This window comes from Lemur catta, chromosome 22 (assembly GCF_020740605.2).
Source record: "Lemur catta isolate mLemCat1 chromosome 22, mLemCat1.pri, whole genome shotgun sequence".
Classification (NCBI taxonomy): domain Eukaryota; kingdom Metazoa; phylum Chordata; class Mammalia; order Primates; family Lemuridae; genus Lemur; species Lemur catta.
The window spans coordinates 27,908,040-27,930,402 of record NC_059149.1 but is presented as its reverse complement, the minus strand read 5'-3'; the positions used below and the strand labels follow the sequence as shown (position 1 = coordinate 27,930,402).

The 22,363-nt window shown below is 40.8% G+C and overlaps 3 protein-coding genes across 11 annotated transcripts; 2 read left to right on the top strand and 1 right to left on the bottom strand.

Annotated features, from left to right (window-relative positions):
- Positions 1-615: 615 nt before the first annotated feature.
- DEFB106B (defensin beta 106B) lies at positions 616-3,233 on the bottom strand. Its single transcript, XM_045535631.1, has 2 exons — positions 3,129-3,233; positions 616-854 (listed from the first exon to the last, which is right to left on the bottom strand). The coding sequence occupies exons 1-2, from the start codon at positions 3,175-3,177 to the stop codon at positions 700-702; spliced, it is 204 nt and encodes a 67-aa protein (XP_045391587.1). The 5' UTR covers positions 3,178-3,233; the 3' UTR covers positions 616-699.
- A 1,017-nt stretch (positions 3,234-4,250) lies between these two features.
- On the top strand, positions 4,251-8,172 carry DEFB105B (defensin beta 105B). 9 transcript variants are annotated; one of them, XM_045535620.1, is made up of 5 exons: positions 4,399-4,543; positions 4,745-4,786; positions 6,266-6,326; positions 7,306-7,529; positions 7,899-8,172. In XM_045535620.1, exons 1-5 carry the CDS (start codon positions 4,418-4,420, stop codon positions 8,139-8,141), a joined length of 696 nt encoding a protein of 231 aa, XP_045391576.1. In that variant the 5' UTR covers positions 4,399-4,417; the 3' UTR covers positions 8,142-8,172. The 9 variants fall into 9 exon arrangements, with proteins under 9 accessions (XP_045391577.1, XP_045391582.1, XP_045391584.1 ...); XM_045535623.1 differs by having other exon boundaries at positions 7,663-8,172; XM_045535621.1 differs by lacking the exons at positions 4,399-4,543; positions 6,266-6,326 and adding an exon at positions 4,251-4,392.
- Positions 8,173-12,196: 4,024 nt separating this feature from the next.
- On the top strand, positions 12,197-15,513 carry DEFB107B (defensin beta 107B). Its single transcript, XM_045535633.1, has 2 exons — positions 12,197-12,290; positions 15,090-15,513. Exons 1-2 carry the CDS (start codon positions 12,233-12,235, stop codon positions 15,233-15,235), a joined length of 204 nt encoding a protein of 67 aa, XP_045391589.1. The 5' UTR covers positions 12,197-12,232; the 3' UTR covers positions 15,236-15,513.
- Positions 15,514-22,363: the final 6,850 nt, after the last annotated feature.

Sequence of the window (22,363 nt, the reverse complement as noted above, 5' to 3'; positions counted from 1 at the left end):
CAGAAAGTGTAATTAAGAAGTACTTTGTCAAGGGGTTATTGATTCTAAGAGGATTGAATACCTTGATCTCGAGGAATTAAGATGGAAGTAAGGCGAGGTTTCCATCCCAGGGGGGAACTACACTGGATCTTAAGCATTAGAAGCCTGACAGGAAATTCTTACTTAAACTAGATAATTGTCTTAGTTCATTCATGCTTCTATAACAAAATACCTTACTTACACTGGGTCATTTATAAACAATAAAAATTCTCTGCTCACACAGTTCTTGTGGCTGGAAGGCCCACCCTTCCTTCCTTCCTTCCTTTCTTCTTCCTTCCTTCCTATTTTCCTTCCTTCTTTCCTTCCTTTTTTCCTTCCTTCCTTCCTCCCTTCCTTCCTTTTTTCCTTCTTCCTTCCTTCCTTCTTCTTCTTTTTCTCTCATCTCAATAGGTTGGTTAGGGCCAACTGCCTGTGTGCAAGCTAGAGGTTTGTTGATTTACCTTCCCTATTTAAGAAAAATATCACGACTTTGGAAGAATTTCTTTACTCTAAAATTATACAAAATAAGCCAGGGTGGAGGGACTATAAAGATTAGGTAGTCACGTTCTCCTCCAAATGAAGCATTTGACAAACTGATCAAAGACAGCCATTTATTTTTATCAAAGTATAAAAAGAGGAAGCTAGGTCATTGATGCTTCTCCGGGAAGCTCATCTTCAAAATTAGTCATCTTCATTATCGGTCCCACATGGCTGGTGAGGCACGCAGCAACTCAGGAACTTCGGGCAGAGAGCAACAAGTTCTTCATTTTTATGACAAGAATGTGTGCAATGCCCATTAAGCTTCTTGCATTTCTCACCAAAAAATTCATTCTTGGCTACACAAGGGAAGGAGCCACCTGGATTAATTCTCTTTCCAGACATATCTAGATACCAGTTATGTAATGAGTTGGTGAAGATTTCTTTACAAGCTGTCACAGTGCCATACCCTGCAGTTAGAGGAGATGGCTTGGGAAATATTTCCTATTTGATATTTCTTTTTTTCCACCCAGGGTGAAATGCCTGGAAGAATAGATTTGTCTTCCAGCATTTGAGATTAGGCTGTGTGGGGGCTTTGGGAAACACACACTATCAAAATCTGTAGAGGTATTTATCAACTTGTTCCTACAAACACCTCCAGAGTCCATGAGTTCGGCAACAGACTCTCCAAGATCGCTACTTGCTGTGAGCAGAGCAAGAGCTGAGATTGGGGTGATGGCTCAGACTGGATAAATATATAAAAAGAAAAAAATGTTTATTATTGCAGACAGAAAGTAAATGAGCTGCCTGGAAAGGATTTCTTCTCCATATTCCATCAAAACACCAGCTGTAGACAGCAGGTGCTTTGGAGTGGGCAGGAGGAGTATGCTGGGAATGGTTCCTTAAGATTTTTCTAATGTCATTTTGCACAGTTCTGGCCTCAGGACTTCTTCAGTAGCAATAACATGAGCAGTCTGCTTCAAATTAAGGATAGACAACATATCTCATCAGAATCACCATTTTAGAGTTGCCTAATTTGCGTATATATAATGAAGCTGTCAGATGTACAGAGATTGCACTTAACGTCAAAATATAAAGGTGCCTAATTCATATCTATGTGAAACTTAACAACCAGATGGCTTAGTTCCAGCATATGCTCTAATCGTTATCCAGGGTCAGTATCTCAGTTCATAAGTACAAATGCCCCACTGTTTCAAAGCTTAGTGAATCCTGGCTTCCACTGCACCGGTCTATGTTCTTTCTGCCCTTCTGTCAATAATTCTGTGAGGCTATCTCGGGCCAGAACTGCAGGACCTCACTCTGACAAGAACCCTTGTACTGGATCCAATCCACAGTGATGACCAGGCAGACTCAGGAAGTAAAGAGTGTTGGTGCACACAGGCTTCCAATGGATCATTCCAGATGCCCATGTGGAAACAGTGTGTGTGTGTATGTTTGTGCGCATATGGTGCATTAATATATTGGTTTCATTTAAATATCTTAAATAATTTTATAGTAAATAAATTTGTCTTGTGTTGACTCATAATGAGTGATCTGAAAAGGACACCCCTGGTCAGTTTCCAGTGTGTACATCAACACCAGTGGGGTGGATGTAGCCAGGTTCCCTGTAGGTCCTAGAGCCTCATATCCTCACACAGAATCTATTCACACGGGCTCGCCACAAAACAGCGGGTGTGAAATTTCTGAGCATTATTCCCGGAATAATGTATCACTAGCATCTGGCACAAATTTGGACTTATCATGGGTTCTGAGAAGCCCTTTCTTCAGCTCTCTGGAACTTTGGATGAGTATAGTCTTATGCCTTAATGGAGGCACTGGAGTTTCCCAGGAGCAAGTGAAGAGAGCTCTGACATGGGGAGGGCATCTTAACTGCCTCTCACTGGGGCAGAGCAGAGTTGGCCTCCCCTCCTGGCTTCGCCCTTGCTTGTCTGTATGACTCTGAGAAGCTGTTCAGCCCATCTGAGGTGCAATTTCTGCATCTGCAAAATATATGTAAAATGGACGGTCCAAACCAAAAAAGATGCCCTGAATACCATTCAACGGAAGGTAGGAAAGAATTTTCCTTAAGGGCACTGGCTTAGAGAATTAAAGGCATTTTATGTGTAGTTTTTATCACAGCACGCAGCTTTATGGTATGTAACTAAGGAATGTCAGTCTAAGTTACACTGTTTCATCTGGTGCCCGCCGAGGTGAATGCGTAGGTGTCTCTAAGCTCCATTCCTTTTCTCTCCCATTCTTTCCTTTCTTTGTCTCCCTTCCTTCTCTTAATCTCTACCATAACCATATCTTAAAAGGTCCGTAGACTGCTACCCTTGCTTTTAATTTTTTTCCCCCAGTTTTTTGGGAAGCACCAAAAATCATCCTTCCTGGCCTTCCTTTATTTCTTCAAACCTGTGACAGCCCTTCCCAGATAATAATGGAAAATGCAAGGGATTTATGGAATAGGCATTAGGGTGGAAGTCTCCTCCTGCAGCAAATGGTCCCCTTCAGGGCCACTGCATCAACGGTGCCTTTGCATGCCAGGGTTGGTCACGCCTGGACGCTCACTGAGGTCGACCCTCCCTCTGGGAAACCACCTCTGCTCCCCTTCCCTGTCAAGATACACATGTTACCTGGGGCCACAAAGAGGAGAACAGCAGAGAGAAAGATGAAAGTCCTCATGACTGGAGGGTCTTGAGAGAGCAGCACAGTGTCCGTGAGAAAGGGCCATGAACACCCACATTTATACGTTTCTCCAGAACAAATAACATCTTGATCAGTGAGGCTTGTCAGGGATGAGAAACTTTCCATGCTCTGCTGAGTAGAGCCCACAAACCTCAGTGGGTGTCACTCCATCCATAGCGTACCGTCTTTCTGATTTTGGAAAGTTCCCAAGAAGGAACATCGGGATGACAGTTTGGATTTCTAAACCTGGCCATGCTCCTTAGTATTGGTTACTCTTATGAAATACCCTGGGAAGCATGTACCATTTTGTATCTTTATTTTAAGGATTAGGAAACTGAAGTTCAACAAATCAAGCAACCTATCCAAGGTCATACACTTGCTAAGTCCATCTCTCTGACTTTGTAGTCTTAATGTTTTCTAATTATTCTGTTTTAAATTCTAGGAATGAAGAACAGAAATATAGGCAACTTATTTGGGGGGGGGCAGTGATGTGAATATGACTTTTGATGCCCATGTTCTTAATGAATTGAAAAGATGTGGCAATCACGGCTTTCCTCTCTTAAGTGATGTTGTCACAGGCACAGGGATCCAGAGCTAATTTGTAAAATGACTGCTCCCCCTCCCTTTCTCCCTGTGGTATTTCTGAACAACAAAAATGAAAGCTGGGAAAAGAAGAGTCCACATTGATTGAGCTTTTAAGGGTACCAGGCCCCTGAAGCATGCCACATGTTCAAAACACTTTTGCATCATAATCATGCTAGATAGATCCTTACAACAACCTTGAGAGGCCGCAGAATTTGTGAATTTCTTCTTATTTGCATCCAGAAGATGGAAGCTGGAAGAGATGGAGTCATTAGCTCCTCATCCCTGGATGACTACGGCAGCCCCGTGAATAACCCCTGGTCTCCCGACTCCCAGCCTGGGGTTCTCACGACACCAGTTAAACTCCCCCGAATGTAAGGCTTCATGGGCATCCATCTGTGATATCAGCCCTTGATCCTGAGAAATGGGGCATATAATTGTGCTTCCTTTATTGATTCACTTCACTGACCAAGAGCATATCCCATTACTTTTAAATACAAATGAGCCTCTTGTTTTCTCAAAGAAATCCCAAACGTCTTTCTAAAGAGTCTTCCACAAAGATGGCTCTGAGCAGGAAGACGCTTTATTTTGTTTTTGCATTTTTCTTCACTTTGGCTCAATTGCCGTCAGGTAAATGCAAATTGATGGGATTTTGATGGGGAGGATCATAAAGTTTGAAGAATCTTCTAGTACCACCCTGAAATTGAGAGCAAAGGTCCACCCTCCATGGTGCCTCTCACGGGGATTGGACCTGCCATGGCATTTTCCAAGAGCAAACTGCGTATGATACTTTACCTTTTGTTTGTGTTAATTTGGTCTTGCTGGTGGCCAGGAGTGCTGGCTTGGGAAACAGATTGCCACTCTGTGATCTCTCATCTCTTGACATCCCATGTCACATGTAGGGTTGGGAATACTGTTTTATACAGTTTTTTTTTTCCTGTGTCGATTTTAACTTTCAAAATGTGTGTTGTTTTGAATTTAGGGTGCCAGGCAGGAATGGATTACCCCTACTCGTTTCCAGGAGGTAGGTTAAATCCCTTGCATATAATTTTTCCTTTCTTTTAGGAGCTCTGGCCCTGTTAGCTATTGCTGACTTCTAGAGAGAAAGAGGGGTAGAGACAGTAGTGCAATTAGAACTGTCTCAGTTCATTAACTCTATTTTCTTCTTTTCCTCTTGTCCCCAGTATCATATTTGGATTTTTCCATTTCACAGACAAATATCTTTAGTACTGGACTGCAATTTGCCCATAGACATTTGTACCCACTGGCTCTTCCCATTAGCGCATGACGCTAACTAAACTGAGGTCATAGATTTAATCTTTTACCAGCCAATTGGCACTGTTGTGAGAACATGCCTGCCCATCTCTCACAAGCTCGTCTCCTAAATCCAGTAAAAACAAATGCATGCTGTTGGTTGAAGAAGGCTCCAATAACAGAGAGACTCAGTGAAACCTCATCATGATTACAGATGAGCTATTCATAAGGAATAGCCCACAGATCTTTTTTTGTGAAGTCATCTTTTACAGAAAGAAAGCACATTGTAAACTGAAAGAAAAATTGTAAAAAAAAAAAATTAAAAAGTGTTTAGACAGAATTTCAGAGTAAGAAACACTCAGGTTGCTACTAGTCATTGAGTGCCTGTTATGTACCAGACACTCTATTCAACAACTTTACAGGGATTGCGTCATTTCATCTGCAAAACGCCCCTATGAGGTAGGTACTATTATGACCAAAATATTCTCACATAAATGATTCCATTTGACCACTAAACAGACTAAAAATGTAGTCAGGTGCTTCTAGAATGTCCACTAGACAAGTGAGAAAACAGAGTGAGAGTTTACTGAGGACATAAGAAGGTCTGTGCAGAAAGTGTCCCGCCACGTAACCGTTCCTGTTATATTAACAATGGCCGGACACATTCCGGGCAGACCTCGTACGAGCTCCAAACAAGAATTGAATCTTAGTCTCTTAATGCCATCTTCAAGCATCTTTCCAAAACCTCATGGTATCCCTCCCATTTTCACCCAGCAAACTTCACAGGGGTGTCAGGTATGTATTTTTATAGTTCTGTAATATATATGTCATTTCTTCTGCCCATGGCTTATTTTTGCTCCACGCAAGATTCTAAGCACTTGGGGAGCAGGAATTGTGATTATTTCTTCCTTAAGAACTAACTCTCCCCAACTCCATCCTGCAAAAAGCAGGAGCTCTTTGAAAAATCTGGGCTGGTTCTTGAAAATATTCTTTATAATCATCCATACAAACCCTTCCTTGGCTGGTGGCCTTTGTCATGTCCCCCGTTTTTAGAGTTCCCGGAAAGCCGTGTCAGCAGCTCTTTCTTGGCGCAGGGGAGTTTGCTGTTTGCGAGCCGTGCAGGCTTGGTCGGGGCAAGTGCAGGAAGATGTGCTTGGAGGATGAGAGGATTAAAGGACGCTGCAAGCTGAACTTTTTCTGCTGCCAAAAGAGGATCTTATAATTCAGTCCAACACTCTTCTGGTCTTAGGAGCAGGACTGGATGTTCAAGGAAGGTCAGGAGAAGTTACGTGTCTTCTCCACGTCACACAGTGAGTGCGTTTCAGGGCCCTTCCCATTTCTTTCTCTGTTTTGTTTCTTTGCTTATTTTTAAACATGATCTTAAAAAAAACACACACACAAGACACGAGAGGATACCTAATAGCTGCCTGCTTAATCAGATACCGCTACTCTATATTTGTGGAGTACCCTATAATTTATAAATTCTTATTTCGTACTTTTCTCATATGACCCAAGATTACAAGGTAGCTTTTATTATTCCTATCTCTATTTAAAGGAATGGAGACCTAGGAGGCTGCTATTTCCTCAGGGCCATAGCTGGGAAGCTGTAACTGATATGAACGCCGCAGTCATATTGTGTATCTATCTGCATGTATTAGTTCTCACATAATTAATAGATAAATGGAAGTGGCATCCACATCTATGTTAATGGAGTTATAATTCTATTGAATATAAGAAGCTCTTTTTATTCATGTCATTTCTTGGTATGTAAATCAAAGCATTCACCAATTCTAGTACTTATGCTGTATTTTTAAAACAACTCACATCTACTGAGTTAATGCCTATGGCGCCAACTTTGCATTTCTCTTCTTGCCCATGAAAGAAAATGGTTACAGATGCATTTAAAATGTTCAGCACAGAACATACATAAATGATTGACTGTATAACTTTTGCCTTATGAAATAAAATCTGTAGCTTCACAAAATAAAGGTCAAAATTACCAGTCCTACGGCCAATGACTCAAACGTGGTCACTCAGTTTTAGCACGGCAGACTGAACAATATTTTGCTTAATATTTGGGCATATCCTTTGTCTCTTTGTGCCCAGACCCATCCTTTGTCCTTTCCCTGCTTTGCTCTGTGAAATGGGAGCGATGCAATTACACTTTCCAGGCTTCCTGACTTCTGGCTGGTGTCAGTCAATGCAAGCATCTCCCAGGAGAATGGTAGGTTGGAGAAAGGGTGGACTTGGGGAACTTCTCCCCCACTTTCTCTTCTCTCATCCCCACAGGACAGCCCCTGCGTCTGCATCCTCAGCTCTCACCCGGCAGTCCCACTGCAGGTGCAGCTCCTGCCAGCCTCACTTGCCCTTGGTTTCCCCCACACGATGCGGTAGTAGGGGTTCCAGCTGCGGCTATCTTTAGGGTTGCCTCGTCGCTCCATCTTTGCGTTTCCAGCTTTTCCAACAATTCATGGTCAGCTGCCCATATCCAGTTCTCTCCATGGAACGACCTGGTATGAGGACCCTTTCCATGTCTGGACCCTGACTGATTTAGCTTTTAGGTTCACTCTCTTTTCAGATCTATTTACATATTATCAGTTGTCTTTCGGAATCGTGAAATCTAGAGTGTTTCTTTCATTTGCACAGGAAGTACCTGAGGGAGGTGGGACGTGTGATATCTGGTCTTACGAGCCTACAGCTGAGCAATCAGGTGGATTATGGGGAGATGCGCTTCCTCCCAGGTCTCCACAGTGAGGAAGCGGCTGCTGGCTTACAGAATATCATGCAACTGGGATATTCCCCACTCATCTCAAATACCACATTGCTTGATTAAAAAAAATTAAAATTGTCTGGACCCTTATTGAAGTTTCTTTTATGAAAAGGTTCATGTGCATGCCTCAGAGCCACACAAAGTGGGATTTCAGTGGTTGTGCCCTGATGTGACCTTCCTGAAGACCTTGTGGGGTTCAGCTTACAGCTGCAGAAGACACCGTTCATGCACACTCACCTGGTCACAATCATCCCTCTCTCTTTCTCTTATTCTCTCCTCTCTTCTGCCTTGGCTCCCTTTTAGGTCTTTTCCATCTAATGTCCCACTCTTTCCTGAGACACCCAGTCCTTCCTAAAGAATAATAAAGTCTCGACCCTTACTAATTTCTTGTTATGTGAAAATTCAGTTTTTTCATGTGTCAACTGGAGGTGATGGTTTCCCTGGATCAGTTGATTCCATGGGAACTTAAAGGGATTTCTGGTTTCAGTTTTTACTGGAGCTGCAGAGGGGAAGGTCTCTGAATGGCGGGTGGGTCAGAGGTAAATGGATGAGAGGAAAAGAGGTCTACTGCATGTGGTTTTCTCATAAACTATCTCCACCCTACATAACTCTCCTGTTTAGCATGACTTTAACCCAGTTGATTTTTAAAATTATAGCCATGGTCTCATTATACTAACCACATATTACTCCTTCTTGGCTCTGGGCTTCACTTCAAAGCTTCCTCACAATATCTGAAAGGGAATGGCAATGCGTATACAGCAAGATCGATCGGTCAGTTTTGGCCAAAGCCCCAAAAGATGCAAGAGAAAACATTAACATTAATTCCCGAATTCCCAATGGAGGAACCAGATCACAAATGCAGGATTAGCAACGAAGTTGACCACGAAAAGTATCTTGAGACACTTACCTTCTATGCCTACTTGAAGGTGTAGAAAAAAGCTAAAGAAGCCAGGGATCAAGATTTCTTTGCACACTGTGTTGATGTGCTGTGATTGTGACTTCACTCTGCCTCTCACGGGGAAGCATGAGAAAAACATCACTTTCACACCAAGCCTTATGGGATGGGCTTCAGGAAGGCTACTTGGAAATTTCAGCATGGTGGTACATCATGTCTGATGCATCCAGAAAATATCTACAGGCAGAAAGGCATGACTAGGGCTGCCCGGGATGGCAGGAGAAGAAGCAGGCAGCAGCGGGAGTAGCCACAGTGGTATGTTAAGCATGACAAGGGGTATGATTCCCATAGACCAGATGGATGCTACATGAGGTCACTGGGTTGAAATCATCCTAAAGGAAAAGTACCCTAGGATGTGATATGTTAGGGCAAAGAGACTCAGCATAAAATAGTTTTAAAGGTGTAGACCTGGGAAGAGAGGAGTTGAGGTAAATTCATAAGAAATCAACTAGAAAGAATATTAACCATTCAGGAAATTGAAAAATGCTGTGGCCTGCTCAGGAGCCTTGAGAGAAGACATAAATTTACCACCAAAAGAGATTCACCTTAGAATGCTGCTGTAGTCATTTCTTTCACTGTATAATAAAGAAGCATGGACTTAGCAGCTTAAAACCACACATATGGTCTCACCAATCCCTCAGCTCAGAAGTCTGTGTGTGATGTGTTTACAGTCTCTGCTCAGGATTTCACAGGACTGAAATGACAGTATTGACAGGGGCTATGATCTCATCTGAGGCCAGAGATCCTCTTCCAAACTTGTGTGGCCAGGAGCCAACCCAAACAGCGCCAGCAGCTAAGGGCTGCCTAGCATTCCCTGTTCCATGGCTCCTTATAAAATATAAGATTTAAATAACACTACAAACCAATTAGACCTCACAGACATGCATGAACCACTCCTGCCTCAGCCTCCCAAGCAGCTGGGACTGCAGGCGTGCACCACCACACTCGGCTAACTTTTTCTATTGTTTAGTAGAGATGGGGTTTCATGCTTGCTGAGGCTGGTCTCGAACTCCTGAGCTCAGTGGACCCTCCCACCTCGGCCTCTCAGAGTGCTAGGATTACAGGCATGAGCCACCATGCTCGGTCATAATTTGAAATAAATTAAGAGGCAAAATATTATTTTATTTTTACTCAGATACTTATTTTTTATTATAGTTTTTAGTCTAGCTGAAAGTCTAAGTTTTTATCTGGTATAATTTCTTTTCAGCCTGAAGAATTTCCTCTAACTGTTCTTGTAGGGAATTTCTGCTGGAGAAAAATTCTTTTAGTTTTCTTTGAAAATGTCTTTATATTTCCTTGATTTTTGAAGAATATTTTTTTCTGAATACTGAATTGAGGCTGGCAGTTTTTTGTTTGTTTTGTTGTTATTGTTGTTTTCCTTTAGCACGTTAGGGTGTTGTTCTGTTTTTATCTGACCTTTAATTTTCTGGTGAGAAGTTAGTGGTGTTTCAGTTGTTCTTCTGGACAGAATGCGTTACTTTTCTCTGGATGCTTTCAAGACTTTCTCTTTTTGTTTGGATTTCAAAAGTTTGACTGTGATGCACCTAAGCATGGCATTTATGCTCTCTAGGGTTTGATGAGCTTCTGGTTTTCAAAATTTATGTCTTTCACCAAATTTGGGAGTTTTCAGAAATTTTTTCTTGAATTACTTTTTGCTCTATTCTGTTTCTTGCCTCATTCTGGGATTCCAATTACCTATTTACTATATATTTACTATAGTAGCCTTGATGGCCTGTTTTTTAAATCATTTTGCCACTTTGATCCTCATATTGTATAATTTTTACTGATTTACTGAGTCATTATCCTATCCTATTCACTACTTTATCAAATCTAGTCAGTCAATTTTTTCAGGTGTTATGTTTTTTAGTTTCACAATTTATTTATATTTCCTATTTTCTGATGGGATTTTACATTTTTAAAAAAAAACTTATTTCAAGGGAATTTCCTTTACCACTTGGAGAATGTTAAAATGGGTGTGCTAAAAAAATTAAATGAGTGTATTAAAGTCCTTGTCTGATCATTTCAGCATCTAAGTTGTGACTGATATGTTGAAGGGAATTTGAATACTGTTATGTTTCTCTGAAGCTTGTTGGTTTTTTTTGTTTGTTTGTTTTGTTTTGTTTTAATAGAAAACTAACTCAGTTAAATTCAAATTGCAAACACGGTCATGTCTGTGATGGGCAGGAGCTCAAATCTTCCTGTTCGTTTGTTGCTTTTGTTTTTAACTAGGTTGCTTTGTGTTAGCCCTGTGTGTGTGTGGTACATGGGTTAGCAAGAGTCAGGGACAGAGTTTGTGCAAAGAACCTGGAGCCCACTTTCTCTGTGTGTCCCTTTCAGTATTTTTCAGTGGCTATGGCCACTCCTGTGTCCAAAGTTCAGAAAGATGGTAGAATTTATTTTTAGCTTTAGCTTCTTCATGTCACATTGAAATCACAGAGAACTCACTCCATGTTTGTCCTTTTAAACAAGTTTTACCTCCAAAATATACCTGCTTTTATTTCAACCTTCAGGTAGTTCTTCCCCCCCCCCCATAGTCTTACTTGTTATTAATGGGAGGATTGGTCTATTGGAAGCTCACTGGAAACAAAACCATTAACTTGGTTTGTAGTCTTTCAGATAACTCCCCTACTTAAAATCCTTCAATAACTTTCCTCTGATATTAGGACAAAATTCAAAGTTCTTAGTAACACATACCTGCACAGCTTAAGTACACATGGTAGTTGCCTAACACGCTTATTCAATGAATGCTATTTCCATGAAATACGAAATACGGTTATATTTAATATAATGTCATTGTGCTTAATAGTATGTTACATCTGTATAAACTTTGAACATTTAATAATAATCCATTTAATTGCTTGACTATTCATGAATGTCCTTAACTGGACAACTTCCAATGAATAAATCAAACACCACATATATTTTGAGAACCTATTGTGGCAAAGCACTGCTGTGAGGAATGAAAGGAAAAGAAGGACGAGAGGCAAGTTGTTTTCCTCTATGGAGCCTGCAGTCCAACTAGGGAGATACATTGTTTTATATAGGATAACTTCTGCAAAGCAATTGCACCAGCCACCAATTAATAACTGCTAAATAAATTTTATAAAAGAGTAAGTTGTATGTAAATATTAGCTAAGGAGAAAAAGGTGGCAATTACAGAACTTGTGGACATGGTGGTACGTACGACGGGGCTTGCAGGAAAAAATAGGAGAAGTCTGGGCAGAGACACAGGATAGAGTATTCCAGGCAGGAAGGCAGCGTTCTCTGCTTTACTGTCCCATAAATGTGATTTAGGTAAAATATGATCTGTCAGCCCACACATTGTTCAATGAAGCATGGAAAACAGCACCTTCTTAATGAACATCACAAACCAAAGTTGACTTCTCACCCTTTTGGAGCAGTAGTGTGTGTTTCAGTCAACTTCCCCTGATAAAGAGCTGGATTCTAGCTAATGCGCCTTCTTTGCCACCTCTCCACTGATACCTGGAGCCATGAGAATCTTTTTCTTAATGTTTGCTGCTCTTGTTCTTCTTGTTCAAACTGTCCCAGGTAAGAGGGAAATCTTTACAGAGGTAAGGATAGCAACCTGTACAGGGTCTGTCTTTTGAGAAGAAAGCTCAACTTTTACAACAGCTCATGATTCATCCCGGAGTCCCATAAATGTCCCAGGCCAACCAGTCACTGGAAATCTTTTCCTGAGCCCAGACATAAAACAATGGCACTACACTGACCCAGATTGTCTCCAACCATAAGTGTGTCTATTTCATTTCCTAATAGCTCTACCAAGAGGTTCAGACTTATTTTACTTTTAGATTTCTTTTCTCCTTTTGTAATCTTCAACCCAGCTTCAGCATATGTTAAAGTGATTGCTTCAAAATGAGAAAAAAAAAATCAGAGGCAAATGGCTTATGTTAATTTAGAGAAGTATACCTTTTGTAGCCTAAATTAAATGAAAGTTACATTAATAGTTTCTTTAAACAGTTATTTTTTTCATGTCTGTGTAGTTGGTCCAAATCTCTCATCAATAGATTATTTCAGACTTTCTTTCTGGCTCTAACACACTGATGGAAAATTACATCACTGAAACCACTAACATTGCAATTGGGGTGCTCTTCAGTCTTTAAGTCCCTTGAACTGGTGTCTCTTTGCTCAATATAATCATGACTCTACTTCTAAGAAACTTTTGTGTCCCTACTTTCTCAACTACTTTCCTTTCTTCTGTTACGAAGACTTTCCTTCTTAGAGGCTCTACGTGCATCATAAAGCACCCTGTTCATTTCCTCCTGGCTTCCTGAATTTCTACACATATTTATTACACATTCCAGCCTCAACAGTCCTAGCAAACAAATAGATATCAAATGTGCGCTTGCCACTTATGAGAAATTGCTCTAGCTGCTATATTAAAGGCAGGTAAAAGGAAGAAGTAAAAATATAATTAAAGCATGGTCCCTGGCCTTAATTTTCTTTAAATGTATTAGTCTATTATTTCTGTGTTGTTCAAAAATAGATTGCCCAAAATTGCAAATAAGCATTTAATAAATTTAAAATCTATAAATAAGTGAATGGTCAGGATTGGAGGATGACGAGTAACTGTAATAGGAAACAATTTTCATAAATGACACAAAAGAAGCAGAGTACAAAGAAAACGGGCAGCTCGGTTCTCACTGGGAGATTCCGAAAGGCTTTTGGAGAAGTAGTATTTGCCTTGCACCTTTGAAAATAGACAGGACTTGAACTAAAGAACAGAACTTTGCTCTACATATGTGCCAGTGATAAAAAAAAAAATAATATAAATAGAAAAATAAAAGTTTTTAAAAAACAAAGAGAAAAAATATAATAAAGAACTAAACCCAGGAATAATGCCCCCGTGTTTGATAATAATGCCCCCCTAATTCTACAAGTCTCACTTGTAAAATTGATTCCTTAGTTTCTGCCCTGAGTTTCTTTCTACAGACGTCAGACAATGTTCCAGGCCAGAGGAACTCATTTTAAGCTGTCTTCTCTACTCCCCTTAATCAAGATTTAAAAGATTACATAGGAGCAGCTCACATTTTTCCACTCCTATTTCATTTGTCCAAACTTACTCCTGTGGCCATACAGAAACTAGGTGCTGACATTTTAAGTATCCATGTGTCCAGCTAAACCCAGAGGTTCTACTACTAAAACTCTGAAGGGAAAGAAAATGACTGTTTGGAGACAATTTAACAATTTCTTTCTTCATATAACTGCTTGGATAGTGCCAGGCACATACATGTCAGAGTTAAATGTCATTATCACTGTATTGTAATTTGTTCTTTTCTTATTTTTCTTATTCTCTGCTCCGATTCAGTATTTGAACACATTATATATATATATTCCATGTTAGTTGATTGTCCAGATGCCTGATAAATTTCAGTGATCTGTAACTCACAATATCCTCAGCTCTACTTCAGCTTATTTAAATTTTTTCCCTTACTTTAAGCAGAAATCCTTGCAATTTCTTTCCACTGGTCTCAGCCCTAACTTCGACATTAACAAACCCAACATCTCTTCCACATGGTAATAATTCAGATATGTGGCCAGTGATATGCACCCTTTCCTCCCAAAGTTGTTCTCTCCAAGAATAGGCATTGCTCCTTTTGAGACTAACTGACATCTCTTTCAATTATTTCTCCTCCTATTTCTCCTAAGAATATATTAATATATTGCCAATGTAAAACAAAACTCCTTTTTTGTAATATGTTTACTCTCTTCAACTTAGGCTCTGTTCTGAATGAATGCACATTGCCTACACCCCTCTAAATTTCTTTGCCAGAGCTACACGCATGACCACATTCATGTTCTCTGCAGAGCAGAGTGACAGGACTAGCACCATGTTGCTTTTTTGTTTCCACCTAAGACTGTGAAACTCCAAATCCATATGCCGAGGTACACTGTCTGTCATAGATCTGCCTATAATGTAATAACACAGTGTGTAACTTTTGCTAAATATCATAAACTATTAATTTGGAGATATGAAAAAAATAGCTTGTTAGAAATAGTTGTTTATTGGAATTAGAAAGTATTTTGCCACCCTCCCAGGAAGAAACATTCTGTTTCTATATAACATAGATACAATTTTGGCAGAGGGAACTCTTTTTTGTTTTACCTAATTGGCTATCCAATGAGGACATTGATTATGCTGTGTTGGGGTCTGAGCTCAGACGTGACTATTCAGGTAATGTCTGCTTTTTCTGATCCCTAGGCTCATACCCTGCGACTCAAGGAGATTTGGTCTTGGGGAATTTTGAATTTTTCCTGGGTGATGTAATTTTGTCCTCCAGTAACTAATTAATAGATAACTAAAGACTAATTGCTTTTTTCACCTAGCCAGGGGAGAAATTCAAAGAAAACTGCTTTGTAGGAAACTGACAGGTCACTGTGAAGCTGAATGCCTCACCTTTGAAGACCAGATTGGGGGCTGTAGAGCGGAATTAATACCATTTTGCTGCAAAAGAAGACGTCTTAAAATCTAAGCAGCAGCTACAAGAATGAAAGAGGTGAAGATACTCTGGCTGTGGTATCAGTGGGGAAACCTCTCTGAATCTTCTCTTTGACCTCCAGATTTTGGATTCTCTGCAGTTGCGTCATTCCAGTGTCTGATGCTACAGGGAGATACCCTCCCTAGGTCGTGAACTTCTCCAGGACAGGCACTATGTCTTGTTCACCTTTGCACCCCCAGTTCCTGGAACAGGGCCTATTAATATTTTTGTTGACTGATCAAGTGAGTGAGTGAATAAATAGATAAAACAAATATGATTTTTATTTTTATTTTTTTTTGTAGAGACAGGGCCTTGCTGTATTGCTCAGGCTGATCTTGAACTCCTAGCCTCAAGCGATCCTCCCACCTTGGGCTCCCAAAGTGCTAGGATTACAGGTGTGAACTACCACGCCTAGCAAGAGTCTGAATTTTTAAACAGCTTTTCCAATTAAGTCTCCTGCACAGTAATGTTTGAGAGCTATTGGTCATTGAACAGAAGAGCATCTGAGATTCATATATGAGCACTGGTCTCTGTGCCACACCTCAGTTAGTGGCAGAAATAGAGAATCAGAACGCAAATCCAGAATTCCTGGCTTTGTGTCTAGTGGCATTTTACTGCGTTGTCCTTTACCATTTGAAGAGGAGTGTTGATACGGAATGGCTAAAGGGCTCGCTTGCTTGCTTAACTCAAGAAACAGAGCCCAGACTTTAGTGGGGGAGACAGATATATGCCCAGCAAACTCACGAGCAGCGTGGCAAGTTCTACAACCTTATCTGAGACCCGTGGGAATTTAGAACAGGTGTGGAGGGAGCAAGTAACTATGACGAGTTACTGGAGTCTAGGGAGGTTTCCCAGACAAAATGCAACCTAGCCTACATCACTTAAACTGAAGGATTGTTGTTGATAAACCTCTATTCTGTTGCCCATATATTGGTAGTTCATGTTCCCATTTGACAATTATTTCTACTCAAAACTGCCCACTTCCATTCTTCTGGAGAACTGGATGCCCAGAATAATAAGGACTCTCTGTCCTCTCACGAAAGCCATTCTGCTCGCACAAGTCACCTCTGTCCCTGGTGATCCTGACTCAGGTATACAAAGGTCCTCATTATCCAAGCAAGTATATTCCACTGGCCCTGGTGAGCTGCTGGCCACAACAAAGCCACCTCCTGCCTGTCTCTACGGACACCTTGACCCATAAGGACTATTAGCATTCTCATTCATCACTGCTTTTTTTTTTCATTTCACTCTTTTTGAAACAAGTCTCACCAGTGAGCACAAAAAGGCTGTATAAGTCTTGGTAAGTTTATAGAACCTGAGAGCTTGAGGGAATCCTACCACTGGACAAAATCTCCAATATCTGTACTCTGAGAAGGGGCCCCGTGAGAAACCGGAAGAGCCAATGCTGGAGAGAACTGCAGTCACGTGACCTCCGCACATGTGACCCCGTCACATGTCCCCCAGACTGTGTGGCCAGGTGCTGGGTCAGATAAAGATGGACATATGTGAAGTGCACTCAGGGGCTTTGTAGGTGTCTGGAACTACAGGGTCTGCATGATAGAAAATGGGGCATTTTCCTGATAATTCTTTGTCTCTGAAACTCCTCTGCTTATTCTCCAAGCCGGTGATTCTAAGACACTGGCAAGAGAGAGCCACGGGATAGCTCCGTGGCTCTGGCAAAGTGGGGTGATGCAGGCCTACCTGAAAGGCTCTCCTGGAAAACCAACCCATTGTCCTCAGTTCTGCGGTTCTCCGGGCTCGACTCTGTCCCTGTGAGTCTATTCCAAGTCTTGGCTCTGCCTCTTTTTTTATCCAACCCCTGGTCTTCTCAAATAGACACCACACCAGGGATCTGAGCTGACCCTGAGACCAAGTGGCCCTTTCACATTCAAGGTGGGAGCAGGGACTAGGGGTAACAACTATCCTGCCCAGACCTGCCTTGAAGCTGCTCTGAGCAAGACTCCCTACCTTTGTCCAAGGAAATAACTGGAAACATGAAAGAACAGGCCAGTTTCTAAAACTCCTGCCCAAGTATGTTCAAGGAGGAACAGACAATATCAATGCACTTGAAATCAGATATTTGTTTATGTTTTCCTGAGGAACGAAGGCCCTACAGTATGGTGAAGTGTATAGAGTAGACACAGAGGAAACAGCAGTGCTGGCTTAGTGGTGGTCTTATAAGGGGAGGAAAATGAGGGTGACAGTGGCCACGGTAACGGTGATGATTTTCATCCATCAGGCATTGCAGCCACATAGACAAATAAGACATAGTTTCCACTGTCTAGGAGCCTATTAAGTCTTCAATTAAATGATTCTGTAAAAATCACCCTATATATCATTTGACTCAGTGAAGTTATTAGATGTTTTTGTTACCCTAAAAAACAGAAGAACTAGGACCAACTGTGAAAATTGTGGGGAAGTATTTCCATCAAACAAACAAACACCTTGTAAGAAACAAAACTATTAATAAATACGCGCTGCCACAATGAGATACCACTACACAATATTAGAATCACTAATAAATGTATTGAAAGTCAGTAATAAGTAATTTAAAAAACAATAATAAAATATCAAGTGCTTGAGAGGGTGTGGAACAACTAGAACTCTGTAACATCTTTTGGTGGAAATGTAAAATGATGCAGCCACTTTGAAATAAAGTTTGGCAATTTCTAATAAAGTTAAACATCTACTTAGCATATAACCTAGCAATCCCTCTGGTACATGTTTACCCAAATGGAATAAAAACCATATTCACACAAAAATCTATAGACACGTTTCTAGCAGCTTTATTTTTAATTGTCAAAACCTGGAAGCAACCCAAATGCCCCTCGACAGGGACACGGATGAATACACATGGATCAGCAAGACGGTGGTGAGCTACTCAGCAGTTAATAGAGATGTACCACTGACGTGCACAACGTGTTGGAATTATACTAGATGAAGCTAGCCAGACTTTAAAAAAAATTATATATCATGTGATTCCACTTATATGACATTCTGGGAAAAACAAAACTATACAGACAGGAAACATGAGTGATCGCCAAGAGCTAGGGGGATCAGAGAACTTTTTGTGCTGATGGAACTGTTTTGTACCTGGATTGTGGAGGTGAGTACCTGCCTGTGGTAATTGCATAGATTTGACAATTCAGCACAAGAATGAACACACACACACACATCCACATTTACACATAAACTATACCTTCACAATAAACACGGGGATTTGAAACAAATGATGTGTTGGCATGAATCTCTACCCCAATGGCTGGAAATAAGCTAACTTCATGAAGAGCTTCTCTGTAACACGTCATAAACACTTTGCAAATTAACTTTAAAATGATTTTTTTTAATTTTCAAGGGGTTAATATGTTCTTTAAGAAATGAGTGTTGTAAGCAATATAATCCATAGGGTTTTAGGAATAGTAGTGAGGCTAAGCTATCCGCAGACACCACGGAATCATTCAGTGTCAAAGCTGGAAGAAACCTTGTAGATGATCCAGTCTAATTTTGTCATTTTACACAGAAGACATTTATGATTGCTCTCCCGGCCCCCCACCCACCTGAGTGAAGTCCAATATGACAGCATGAGCTGGTTGTCAGTGCCGAAAATACATGTTAATATCTTAACTTCTACTCCTGTGTTCTTCCCACGGCATCCCACGTGCAGGTTATGTTGTACTGTTTCCCTTGTACAGACTTCCTAGTAAAGTCAGGGGGAAAGGTGCCACCACATCCAACTGATGATTTCGCTTTACAGTGCCGTTGTCATTATACAACAACACTAAAGGTTCTGGTTGGTACTTTGTACATACCCACCATTTATAATATACGGGATGGAGTAATTACTTCAAGGCATTAAAACAAAGGTGGCCAGCATGCATGTTCTGAGATAGAAAGTGTGTCCACAGAGAGCAAACCTGGAAAAGTGGAATGAGCTTCAAGACACAGGGTTGTAAATCTGTCCTCACCCCTTCTTCTAATTAGTAGGTGACCCTCCCTTCTCTGGGTCTTTCTTTCTTCAACTGTAAAACAAAGTTATTATAATCGACTAGATCACCTATGTGATCCTCCTAACTCTGGGTGCCTCTAAAGCAAATAGAAATAACACAGTGTATTCACAACATATAAGGCAAGATATACAGTTCTCTAAGAAAGAACTAAAAAGACATAAAAAGTGAGACATGTGCCCATATTAATCAAATATCTTCAGGTGACAGAGAGGTAAGAAATGAGTGAAGCAGATGAGATTTAAGAAATACCGACACAGTTTTAGGAGTGACGTCAGCAAGATGGTGAGACAGAAGGCCCCGGATTCGTCCTCCTTCGACAGACACTATGAATAAACAGCTACACACAGATCAATTCTTTCTGAGAAAAATCCAGAAACTGGTTGAGAGACTCCTGCACACTGGGCATCTGAGAAAACACCCACATCAAAATGGAAAATTAGATGAATGGCTTCAAAGAATAGTAGAGTTCTAATTCAGTCAGGGCAAAGGTGAGAGAAATGGCTAATTTTGGTTGGAGTTCAGTGAAGGTACCTCTGTGAAACTGACATTTAAACTAAAACCAAAATAAAATTTGTATGGGGTCGGAAGTGTGTTTGTGTGGATTGGTCTAGGAATGAAGGATAGTAATAGTGCCCTGTAGACATAACAGCAGTGTTGTTGGTTTTGTGAGGGCATATGAAATATCAATCGTTGGGTGTCTGGTGGAGCCATTAACTATAGCTGGAGAGTGAAGTAGTGATTTTTACACATGGAGGAGAGAGACGTGGAGGTAATATCCTAAGATACAGTTCATCGTAGGTGCATGTAAATTTGTCAGCAGAGATGATAGCTCAGAAATGGGATCCAGAAAAGTTTGGTCACTTTCAAGTTACAGACAGCAAAGTACAAAACTGAAGCAACTGAGTAAATGTGAGCCTATTAAGTCCCTGTGTGAAAAGAGGAAAATAGGGGATTAGATTGACTCTAGAGACTTTCCAAGAGTCTTGAGGACTCAGATGCAGAAAGCATGGTGGAAGTAGTGATTGTGTGAAATGTCAGAGAAGCCTAAGAAACAATTGGTTTTGCAAATGAGGTCATGGTTTTATTTTCTTTGTTTCCAAGTATTTGGGGAGACAATTGGTGATGTTAAGATTTATTTACAAAAAAATTCGCTGGTGGTATTCACAAGTCAAAAGGTGAAGGGAATATGAGGAAACTGCATCTCCATTGTTAAAGGTTAGGAGAACAACTTGACAACATAATCAGAAGAGATTTTTGTTTCAAGATAAAATATACATAATGACCTGGAATGATGAAAATGTTGATTTTGAAAACACGGAGAGATTCCTATTACAGGAGATTTTATTCATAAATAATAAAGTCCCTGACACAATAGGAGAGAAAGGGATTCAATAGAAGCATTTGGACTTAGCCAGGCACAACATGACTCTTCAGTTTAATAGGAGAGGAGGAACAAATGGGGATGAATGTAGGAATATTTTTAGATATTAAGGTGATAAACTTAGTTATTTTGTTACAGATGTACTTCATCTGTGTTACAGGCTGAATTGTGCCCCTTAAGTTCATAAGTTGCAGTCCTACCCCACTGTACCTCAGAATGTGACTGCATTTGCAGAGAGGGTCTTCAAAAAAGAAATTAGCTTAAATTGACATCATTAGGGTGGGCCCTAATGCCATATTGATTAATTGATTGTTGTCTTTATAAGAGAAAATTAGGGCACAAACTTGTACAGAGGGTAGACCATGTGAAGACACAGGAAGAAGACTACCACCTACAAGCTACGGAGAGAATCTTCAGAAGATCCTAACCGTATTAACCCCTTCATCCTGCACTTCTGGCCTCCAGAATTGGGGGAAAAGTTTCTGTTTAAACTACCCAGTCTGCAGTACTTTGTTTTGGAAGCCTTAGCTAACTAATCCAATCTTCTTTAATCAGAGGTAATCTCATATGCTGAAAATAAGAGTAAAGTAGTTGAGGATGTGTGAGATGCAAAAGGCAGGAGATACTTGAAATATTTATGGGACACAGAAGAATAATTTATATAGCAAAACATTGTAGTGTTGTAGAGTTGACAGGCATCGTTGAAAGCCACAAGGAGTACTGATTTTGTGTTTAGACAGGGATCTATATCTCTGTCACATGCAGTTAAGTGTAGTCATGGAAGAGGCAGGTACATGGAGCGGGATGGTTAATTTTAGGAGTCACCTTGACTGGATTAAGTAATAGCTAGAGAACTGGTAGAGTATTAATTCGGGTGTGTCTGTGAGGGTGTCTTTAGAGAAAACTGGCATGTGAGTAAGCGGATTAATTCAGGAAGATCCACCCTCAATGTGGGTTGGCATAATCTAATTGGCTGGGGGCACATATAGAACAAAAAAAGGAAAGGATTTCCTGTCTCTCTCACTCTGCTAGAGCTGGAACACTTTTACTTCTGCCCTCGGACAGGCTTCTGCTCCAGGCTCTCTGGCCTTGGGACTCCAGGACTTACACCAGCAGTCTCCACCCCACAAAATTCTCAGACCATAAGCCTCAAACTAGAATCACACCACAGGCTTCCCTGGTTCTGAGGCTTTGGGACTTGGGCTGAGACATCCTACTGGCATTCCAGGGCCTCCAGCTTGCAGACAACTTCTCCTGGGACTTTTCAGCTTCCATAATCACGTGAGCCATTTATCTGTCTGTCTGTCTGTCTGTCTAACCTATTGATTCTGTCTTTCTGGAGAATGCTGGCTAATGCAGATTTTTGTACCAACAGTGATTCTAGAGGAGTAGAATTTTAAGGATTAATTTCCTTAATTGGTCTTGGAGTTTCGAATTGGTTCTCTGATTTGATTAGACCTACAAATGCTAGGGACTATAATTTTTTTTTTTTGAGACAGAGTCTCACTCTGTCACCCCAGGTAGAGTGCGGTGGCATCATCATAGCTTATTGCAACTTCCAACTCCTGGGCTCAAGCAATCCTCCTGCCTCAGCCTCCCAAGTAGCTGGGACTACAGGCTGCACGCCACCACGCCTGGCTAATTTTTCTGTTTTTAGTAGAGATGGGGTCTTGCTCTTGCTCAGGCTGGTCTCAAACTCCTGAGCTTAAGCAATCCTCCCTCCTTAGCCTCCCA

Coding starts and splice junctions, on each gene's coding strand:
- DEFB107B (XM_045535633.1), top strand. CDS start 12,233: ATGAGAATCTTTTTCTTAATGTTTGCTGCTCTTGTTCTTCTTGTTCAA. Junction 12,291..15,089: donor TCTTGTTCAAACTGTCCCAG/GTAAGAGGGAAA, acceptor TTTTTCACCTAG/CCAGGGGAGAAATTCAAAGA.
- DEFB106B (XM_045535631.1), bottom strand. CDS start 3,177: ATGAGGACTTTCATCTTTCTCTCTGCTGTTCTCCTCTTTGTGGCCCCA. Junction 855..3,128: donor TCTCCTCTTTGTGGCCCCAG/GTAACATGTGTA, acceptor TCCCTTGTGTAG/CCAAGAATGAATTTTTTGGT.
- DEFB105B (XM_045535620.1), top strand. CDS start 4,418: ATGGGGAGGATCATAAAGTTTGAAGAATCTTCTAGTACCACCCTGAAA. Junction 6,327..7,305: donor TGTCTTCTCCACGTCACACA/GTGAGTGCGTTT, acceptor TCATCCCCACAG/GACAGCCCCTGCGTCTGCAT. Junction 7,530..7,898: donor TCTCTCCATGGAACGACCTG/GTATGAGGACCC, acceptor TTTTATGAAAAG/GTTCATGTGCATGCCTCAGA.